This window comes from Phragmites australis, chromosome 9 (assembly GCF_958298935.1).
Source record: "Phragmites australis chromosome 9, lpPhrAust1.1, whole genome shotgun sequence".
Lineage (NCBI taxonomy): Eukaryota > Viridiplantae > Streptophyta > Magnoliopsida > Poales > Poaceae > Phragmites > Phragmites australis.
In genome coordinates, this window is record NC_084929.1 from 356,841 (window position 1) to 366,895 (window position 10,055).

General features: G+C 41.1%; 2 protein-coding genes across 3 annotated transcripts; one reads left to right on the top strand and one right to left on the bottom strand.

Moving 5' to 3' along the window:
• Positions 1-831: 831 nt before the first annotated feature.
• Positions 832-1,961, top strand: LOC133928237 (uncharacterized). Its single transcript, XM_062374468.1, has one exon. The coding sequence runs from the start codon at positions 1,063-1,065 to the stop codon at positions 1,270-1,272; it is 210 nt and encodes a 69-aa protein (XP_062230452.1). The 5' UTR covers positions 832-1,062; the 3' UTR covers positions 1,273-1,961.
• Positions 1,962-5,445: 3,484 nt separating this feature from the next.
• LOC133928240 (uncharacterized) lies at positions 5,446-9,139 on the bottom strand. 2 transcript variants are annotated; one of them, XM_062374472.1, is made up of 2 exons: positions 8,982-9,139; positions 5,446-6,328 (listed from the first exon to the last, which is right to left on the bottom strand). In XM_062374472.1, the coding sequence occupies exon 2, from the start codon at positions 6,312-6,314 to the stop codon at positions 5,763-5,765; it is 552 nt and encodes a 183-aa protein (XP_062230456.1). In that variant the 5' UTR covers positions 6,315-6,328; positions 8,982-9,139; the 3' UTR covers positions 5,446-5,762. The 2 variants fall into 2 exon arrangements, with proteins under 2 accessions (XP_062230456.1, XP_062230457.1); XM_062374473.1 differs by having other exon boundaries at positions 5,446-6,333; positions 8,982-9,138.
• Between the last annotated feature and the right edge of the window lie 916 nt (positions 9,140-10,055).

Here is a 10,055-nt window from a genome sequence, read left to right on the forward strand (position 1 = left end):
AAATAACTACTGAAAAACAAGAAGCAAGTAATCTTGTGGTCATTTGGTGACTCGATCGATCACCCAATCATCAAAGTAATAAGTATTGTGCCATTTATAACATAAAACTATAAGTATTATAAGTGGTAATATAAAACTACAAGTATTGTGCACTAATTTCACATAAAACTCATTTTTAATTAGATTCACCCAAAAATGGTCTTATGTTTCTCAAAAATCCTATATTTTTATTAGATATTATAACTGTATTTTAAAAAAAGAATATTAGTGAATTTTATATATTTTTGGGATTTTATTTGAGGCCCTAACAATTGTTAGGAGTTATAAAAGTAGTATTTTTGGGGAATTTTAGTTTAAATTCTATATAGATTTTTTGGGTGAATCCAATTAAAATGGGTTGAAAATGGATTATGAAACATGTTAAAAAAATTAGGATTTTTTAGAAACGATAAGACCATTTTTGGGTGAATCTAATTAAAAATGGGTTTTAGGTGAAATTAATGTGCAATACTTGTAGTCTTGTGTTACTATTTACCATACTTATAGTTTTATGTTATAAATGGCAAAAAAACTTATACTTTTACGCAATTCACTCTAATATATATATTTCAAGCTAAGGTGTGATTGGGAATGGGACTAGCTAGAAAAAGTTTCATGTCTTGTTATTGTTGAAGCAAGTATATATTAAACATATATATGGTTAGAAAGAGATAAGCTAGAGGCGAGGGCATGTACATGGAAAGGAAAGGAAAGCGAAACATGACCAACCAGGTGAGGTGGCAGGACAATCAAATCAGAGCGAGCACCAAACGGAACCAGACCACATGATCCTCACCTTCTCACCATTCAATTCCCTCCACTCCACAGGTCGTCAACAAGTCGATCCCTAGCTAATATAATCTTGCACTGTAGTTTCAAGTACAAACAGCCAGACCTGCTGCTTGCAGACTGCATGCTCCATTGCTTCGGTTAGTTGATCCAGTGACCAGTGATATATATATATATGTATGCATAGGAGAATCAATTGAAGACAGCAAGCTCAAGAAGTGAAGAAGGAGGAGGATGTCTGACTGGGGCCCCGTGGTGATCGCGGTGGTGCTGTTCGTGCTCCTCTCGCCGGGGCTGCTCATCCAGCTCCCCGGGCGGCACGACTTTGTGGAGTTCGGCAAGCTGCACACCAGCGCCGTGGCCATCCTCGTCCACGCCATCATCTACTTCGCGCTCATCACCCTCTTCGTTATCGTCATCGGAGTACACATCACCACCGACTAGCTGCTGCTAGCTAATTCATCCATCGATCCGCACGTGGCTGCACCTGCATGCACGATGTCATCGTACGTTGATGAGATGCATCGATCGATCGTATACCTGTCCATGCATGCGCGCTGATCAAGCTAGTATATATCTTATCTATTACACACTAGTCGTCCTTGTTATATAGTATATCGTGATTCGTAAGTACTACTACTCGATCTCCTTCCAATACTGCTGCTATAGGTGCACCTCAGTACCCATCATCATCATCGTATCATCTTTTGATTCTGTTTCTGTTTCTTCTTCCTCCGATATAATCGACATAACAACAACCTGATCGATCTTGTTGGAGACTGATCCCTGCCCGGCCCTCTTCTTTTTCGTTCCTTAATTTCTGTGCATGCATATCTTATTTGTTTAGTTCTGCTTATGAGCCAGCCTTTGATCGCCACTGTCCTCCAGCATTTTATTTTACTCCAGACAAGACAGCAGGGTCTTGCCTGCTTCTGAATTTGTGGTACCATGATTCGCTTTGTATGGTGAGGATATTCGGGGAGTGGTAGATTGTTGGTGCGCGCCTGATGTTTTGTGCCATTGTCGGCCAGCATTTTTGTATTACCTCCGGTGAGGATTTTTGGTTGGCTGCGTTCTACGAAACATCATGCATGATTGGACATCTGGAACGGAATCAATTCCCTTTTGGTGTTCCCAATCTCAGTTACTGCTTAATCTTCCTCGGTTGTAACAGCCTATAGTTATAGTAGAGCAAGAATGGACTGAAACTTTCTAATTGTAATTTTGTGATCGGGGATAATTACGGTAATACGGCAGGTCACAGATAGCCACAGCCTTGAAGACAGTAATAGGGCATTGGTTTAGAAATGTCAACAAGTAAATGAAAACAATAAACAGGCAAGTAATTATACATTCAAGGCATATTAGCCATTACACACTCAGGACAAAGAATCTTTCGAAAGAAAATCAAGGTTGACAAACAACCAATTTCTCTAACCAGTAGATTATCCAGACGGCTACTTTTCAGATCAGTTAGCTTTTTAGAAAATCTTAAAAAAAGCTTTCTCAAACAGGACCTATACATATCACCTCACTAACACGTCTCATATATAACATTAACAGATTGATAAATTTAATAAACGTACACTTGCCGTTTAGATGTACAGGTTGGTAACTTCATTTACCAAACGCAGATGCAGGGAATTGAAGCTCTACTCTAATATATGCCCGCCGAACCAAATTTGTTAGCTAGATGAGAAAGAGACTGTATAGTACCGTCCCCTAGCTTACATGCACGATTGAGTTTAATTGGCAGGCATCCGCGCGCACCACTTCCGACAGAAAGCGAGAAGGCCTGGTAAAAGTTTACACGAGAAAAAATTAATTTAAAAGTTTTAAGAAAAAATTAATGAGAAAATTTTGGCACAAAAGTTTTTAAATTACCAAAGAAAAAGTTTGAATAAAGTTGCCTTTGCATAGGCCCCACGCAGCAGGTGGCGCGCGAGCGCAGACAAGGAATTTCGTTAATTAGGTCATGCAATGCTCTCACATCGATCATAAGCAACTTCATTCAGTGCCCATCCAACCCCTACAAAACGTACCATGATTATGAATGCATCATCCCAGCAGCTACTGCGGACCGGCATGCTTAATTTCTCATCCATTTTGTTGCAAAGTACAGTACTTAATTGTGTATAATTATTAACTTGTTCCTTCCCGAAAGCAGGCGCAGACATGCATATATGACAGAGACATGTATATATATAGACGACCACTACATTTCTTCCTCTGATCCTCATTTTTTTTTATTTAGAAAATAGATAAAAACATCCAGCTTTTTGCATCCAAAGATGCATACAGCCACCAAATTATTATAACTCCTAACAAGAGTAGCCCACATCACACAAAAAAATATCAAGAAGTTTGCAATCTGTAACTACAAGATCATCCATGCTTGGCGAAGAGCTCCAATGCCACCACCTCCAACATATGACAGACCGATAGAAAATCTTCCCTCAAATCCTCTCTGTGAAGTAGTCTCCAGAACCTTAGCCAGTAAGTACCTCTGAAAAGTACCTGCATGAATGACATTATTGATTTTTTATGAAACACTATATCATTACGACAGAGCCAAATAGCACAGAACATAACCGATATCCCCACTAAGATTCTTCTCTTTTTCTCTGCTCCTATCTCCCGTAACCAAGTACCGATCAAATGTGACATGTTTCCCGGTTTCTTAATCCCTAAGGCTATCCTGATTATATACCAGATAGTGTTAGCTAAAGAACATTCAAAAAAGATAAGAGCCTTCTTGCATTGTCTGAAGATAAGAGCAAGCCGATCGATCGAGTCAGTCTCAAGATGTATCTTCTTTTCGAAAGATACATGGACGGACACGAGCAAATGGAGGGCTGCGACATCTCTTTCAATTCTCTCTAGGCATTTCATTTTCACAATGATCACATAATTAAGGGAATGGGAATCTAATTTGTCACCGATAAGTTACACCTAACTGATATGATGCTGAAATCTTATACGTGAGTTACGATTATATGATAAAAAATATATAATTATGAGGAGTATTGTAGTTTACTGTTATGTCATCCCCAGTTATGACTAAAAAAAATAATCAGTTATGACAGCACAGATAGTTGAGTTACGATCACATAAAAAAAATCAGTTATGATAGCAACTATATTATTTTTTATCATAATTGAGGTGTGCGTAGAGGTAACTTAGTTGCAATCACAGTTACGACTAAGAAAATAGTCAATTACGATAACACAGATAGTTGAGTTATAATCACATGACAAAAAGTCAGTTATGATAGCAACTATACTATTTTTTATCATAATTGAGGGTGTGCGCAAGGTGATCCGGTTGCTATCACATGAAAAAAAAATACATAATTATGATTAGATAAGGTACCCAGTTACGATCATATATATTTATAGTAACTGATCTATCTTGTGAGTCACAACTATACTATTTTTTAAGATCGTAACTGCGAGGTGACGCAACAGTAAACTACAATATATTTAGACACATAATAGATATATAGTATATATAAAAAAAATAAAAGAAAAACTAGTTTGTATTTGCGGAAGTACATACTTCTACCTACCCCCATCCGTTTTCCAGGCGACAAAATTTTCAGACAGCATCCATTCGCCAGCGCCAGCGGCATCATATATATTATATTGAGCAAATTGGAGTATATTAGTTCACTTGTGGCAGTAAACAAGCAACGAGAATTTAACCAGATGCAGCTGCAGGGCGATGGGCAAGGAAGGCTTTGAGGCTATCGCTGCTGCTGGTGTAAATTCCTACTGGCGGCAGCAACTGAGAAGAGTGAATTATTTTTACCACCTGGAGGTGGCAGAGCTAAATTGGGGCAAACAAAGAGAGATGGAAAGGAAGAAAACTGAGTCTGTGTGATACAGATAGCAAAGCACAGGAGAAGAGAAAACCCCTCTAATCCACCAGTTTTTTAGGCAGGCGCCAAGCACCCTATAACCTATGCGTGAGACTGAGCTGACCTGAACCACAATATTATTCATCATCTAGATACACTCAGACTCACTTGGCTGAGATGGCCAAGGCATTCCATTTCCTCCGTGCGTCGTCCCGGCTGCTGGTGGCGGTGCTGCTGCTGGGGGCATCAATGGCAGTGGCAATGGCGGCGGCGCAATGAAGGAGGAGGAGGAGGGCATGATCGCGAGGCCATGGGCAATTGCCCCAAGGCAGCCGCAGCCGCAGCAGGCCCACTCCTACAAGCGCGGCTGCTCCCCCATCCATCAATGCCGCGGCTAGCTTCATCCATCATGAATTCATGCAAAATATCAACCATTCCATTATTGATTCCATTCCATTCAGCTCCTTTCTTTCTTTCTTTCTTTTCCTCACACTCAACTTTGACTTGATCAACCTATCTAAAACTTCTCTAGAGTTTAGACCTCATAATATACATACAATTGCTTCCTTCAGTTCAACCTTATATATCAGATTCAGATTACAAGTATCATTCAGTCATCCATGTGAACCTCCGGATGTCATGCATAATTCCCATCCAAACAGTTGAATGAATATCAAAATAACATTGCTGCCGCTAAACCATGCAACAGAACAAGGAAAAGAGGCAAAAGAGTATGACAATATCTGAATCATGAAGTATGACAATAGCTGGAACATGGGTTCCCAGAAGGCAACGATATGCAGTTCAGGTAGTGGATACCAATCTCAGTCATGATATCATTCAGACAAAAACCATGGCGCAAGCAATTTATCTTTCATTTGTGCCAAACATATGTAAACATGGAACACCTAAACTCAAGGATACGCGGCCTCACTTTTTAGACCAGTGCAATGCCATTAGAAATCTACAACGATGTTTTCCGGGTCCCATGAAAAATCCAGGTTATTGAATCACCTCAATAGAGAAAACGAAAAGGCAGAATCACCCCGACTCACAAAGATTCATGGGATACTTACTAATCCGCTTTCACACTGGCACTCTTCATAGCCTGGAGAGCGCATGCTTCAAATCTCTTGACCGCCTCAGCACACTTGAGCGGGTCCTTTGCATTGCTCTTGTAACACTCGAGGCAGCCTGCTCTCTCCTGGGCGCATGGCATGGGGCTCTGGTATGGCAGCTTGAACTCCTTGTCGTGCAGCTCCTTTGCTCTCTTGCTAAGTTCTTCGCGCGCTCCGGCCTCCTGCTTCTCCAGTTTCTCCAGAACCATCTCGCTTTCTTTCAGGAGAGCACGGATGGCTTCCACCTCTGGCACTGCAGCAGCAGCTGGTGGTGGTGGAAGAGGAGCAGGGGTCACTGGCAGAAACATGGGGGGAGGCTGCAGAGGCCACCCAGGAGCAGGGCTGCTTGTCTTGGGTTCACTTGGAATTTCCTCCCGGGTCTCCTCATGGTGTACCACAGTGGTCTTCTTCTTAGGCTTGGGCTTCCTGGCTTTCCGTTTCACCTTCTCATCGTCGCGAGCGAGCTGGTCGATGAGCTTGGTGCTGATCTGGATTGTGTAGTCACCCATGGCAGAAACGGATCCTGCACTACACCCATATCATATTAGCATATAAGGATCATGGCCCAACAAGTTACAGGAATCGGCAGGAAGATGTAAACAAGTTACAGGAATCAGCAGGAAGTTTACTGCATTATCAATAATAATATGAGGATACTAGTACAATGCACAATGTTCTTCAGACACCACGAGTCCATGGTCTATCAGCATCTTCTTTTTTCCTAAATTGATGAAAGAGGCATTTGTGCCCAAAGTTAAAACCAGGGGCGGACCTACCACCTCGGCGAGCTCTGGCGGCCGCAGCTGTCAACTGCTTGGCCGTTACTCAAGAATTTCTTTAATAGAGTGCCACTGGAATCTATAACAGAGGATGGTAGTAACAGATCTTACACTTAAGTTGGTCAGCTTGGGAAATATTTGCAGTGTATGCGGCCATTTGGTAGTAACAGAGAATGGTACAGTGACAGCAATGTGGAATTTGTTGTTTGGGTAGAACTAATTCCTTTGAAGAGCTACAGTGCAAGAAAATTTGAGGAGCAGATAATATGTCAGTCTTTGAATTGTGCAATTCAAGCGAGTCCTGGAGCCTGGAGGTATGATGTTGTCAAAACGACTTAATGAGTTTCTAAAGCTTTATGGTTCTTACTTGGACAGTACAGCATGGGAGCAGGGCCTTTGGCCAGTTTAGAATTTATGCCACATGACCTGTAAGATGAATAAGTACTGTCTCCCTACAAAGTTGATTGCAAGCTCAAGAGAGACTTTTTCAAGGGATCATTCATACATGAAGGTTTCAGTTCCTGGAGTTACAACTCTCATTACATGGTGCTCCAGGATGCCACTAGCACACTTGATTTTGATTGCACACCAGATTTGTGTGTTGGACAGGTGGTCAAGCTTCAGTCAATTTCCAGCACGCATTTGATGTTATGGACAGTCACGACTAGCTACATCCTTGTGTTACAAAAGCAAGCAACTGAGAGCAGTGACGTTTACATGATTACACGGTATGCTAAAGGAACTTATCAGCTAGATGTCTAGGCGGGCTTGGGTGTGACATATTGCTTGTTGACATTCTCTTGGAAATTACCCCGTTGGATCCTGGTGGTACTTTGTTTATCTCAGCTGGTTCTAATTCTTCAGCATGGGCGCATATGCAAATAGCTTGAATAAGAAATACTATACATAACAAGTGCATATGCAGAAATACTGTACTTTTTGAATATTAGGTCTGATCTGATTAGAGCAGCTGATTGCAGCCAACAATCCAGCTACTATTACTGAATATACAAAAAAAGGCAAAGAGTATTGGTTGATGCATATAAGGAAGTTAAATTTATTTCTTATTCTTGATATCTGAAAAAATGAGCCATAACCACCATTCGTCTGTGCAACAGATGCAATACATGCAGTATTATGCACCTCAGGCAAATGAACCACCTTCAGCAGTGTCAGAAAATAATGCTGGAAGGGGAACAGCATGAAGTTGAAGCTGAAGCTTGCTAATCTTGCAGCGCAGTTGTACATGTAGCACACACACGTAACAAACCGTACACCTAATTTCTGAATTCTTGTAGTACTCATCAACATCAAACAAAAGAAAACTATCCATGTACCTCATTAAATCTTGACAACCTTCTTAAGAGGAAGACAGATTTTGGATAAGCATATAAAAAGCAATAGTTCTAACCTATACTAGACGGATAAAAACAAACTAGCAGCATACAGAAGGTCAAATAGAGACCAAATCAATAGAAACAGCCTGAATATAACATTCTAAAGTGACCAGAAGAACATCGTTCAAAGTTTTGTCCATCATCGCACAGTAAAGATCAAGAAAAGTTATCGTGCATAGAAATAGGGGACGCAAAATGAAGGCGAAAGCAATCAGAATTTCCTCTTATCACTCTACAATTGATTCCGCTTTCATGACAAGGGAGTCAGCAGTTCCAGTTTATTTAAGCTATGGATCAACAAGGGGAAAAGTAAGCCTAAACTCAGCTATGTACCTAATGCTAACGCCAACAAAATAACATGGCATCAGGGGAGCATCTGTGCTTCTGCAAATTGTGTGGAAGCCCAGAGACACCCCTTCACCCATCAGACAAATGGGTGCCATGTGGCAAAAGAGGCAAAATTACTATCAAGCAAACAATGTTTGCTCCAATCGCAGTTTCAATGTACCAATCAACCAACATTTACTTCCTAGCTCATAGCCCTTCAGTTTATATACCTTGGGCCAACATGAGCACATACCCCCTTATCACCAGCTATGAGATCCAGTGATGCTTTTATTGGGCACCAATACCATTCTGCTCAAAAAAATTCGAGGTTACTCTTGGGCGCAAACCATCATGTTGAGATCCCAAGATTATTTCGGAGACCAACATGGCAGGAGCATCATCCCTTTGGCCTTTGGCAACCCACACCATTCACATCGGGGGTTCCATTACTGCCATTTTCTTGCCCACAACTGGTATTCCCCGAGCCCGAGTGCTCGATCAACCTCAAGCTCGGCGGGAGAGAGAGAGAGCAGGAGACACACGGGAGGAGAAGTGCGCGGTGGTGGCGATGAAAGGCGGCAGCGGCGCACTGGCCACGACGACGGCGCGATCTAGGGTTTCGTTTGTGCTACGGGTTGAGGGAAGAGGGAGAAGGAGAAGGAGAAGAAGGAACCTTTGGCGGCAGGGAGCGGTCGGTGGCGGTGGGGAGCGGTCGGCCGCGGGCGTCGATTGATGGATGGGCACCGCCGGCGCAAGGCAGGGAAGGGAAGGGAAGGGAAGGGAAGACGGTCCTTTCCTTCCTTGGATTTCAGCCTTTCTTTTCCTTCCTTCGATTTGATGGTGGACTGTTTGTTTCAGTTGAAAATTTTGAAAAACAGTTTATAGAAGCTGTATTATGAAAAATTGGATTGTAAAAAAATTAAATTGTGAAAAGCTTTTAAATTGTAGATTAAAAAAAATTGATGAACAGTTTAGTAAAATAGACTTTCACAATCTATCAAAAACTGAGGAAAATCAGCTTCTCAGATTCCCACAATCCAACCAGCAGATTTTAAAAAACTATAAACAAAAGCTGTCTGTTTGTTTCAGCTTCGAATTATAAAAGCTGAAAACCACACTTCAAAGCTGAAACAAATAGACCCTTAATTTGTCATCTCAACAAGATTGCAACATCAATGATTCAAACTATGCTAAGGAACTATTTATTTTTTATTATAATTCTAACTATTCAGATTTTGATTCTCACCTTCTATAATATGAATTGTTACAATCTAGATTGTACAATTTAAAACAAACAGAATCAAATTATTAGAATATCTCCCCTTCTACTTCCCCCCCCCCCCCCGAGTCGAAGTGCGCGGTGGCCGCGACGGACATGCCCCTTGTTCAGGTCGATGGCGATGAGCCATCAGTTTGTTAGTAAAACAGGTTGATGGCGATGAGTCATAATTTTATTCCTCACCCTCAGTTTGTTATACAATTCATAATACTTGTTTTCGCTAAATTATCTATGATGTACAATATAGTACTAACTAAATGTCTGTACATTATAATAAAAATATAAATATTGTACGCGATAACATCAAGCACAGATTCAAGGTATGAGGATACAAATACGTCGAGAGCGATGTCGTAGTTAGATTTCAGATGGGAATCGAAAAAAGAGGTAGAGATTATCCGCTATTTTCCCCTCCTGATTTCTTCATTATTTTTGTTAGTAAACAAGTCATATATCTATAGCCAGTAA

Excerpts from the sequence above, each read along its gene's own strand:
- LOC133928240 (XM_062374472.1), bottom strand. The coding sequence starts at position 6,314 with ATGGGTGACTACACAATCCAGATCAGCACCAAGCTCATCGACCAGCTC.
- LOC133928237 (XM_062374468.1), top strand. The coding sequence starts at position 1,063 with ATGTCTGACTGGGGCCCCGTGGTGATCGCGGTGGTGCTGTTCGTGCTC.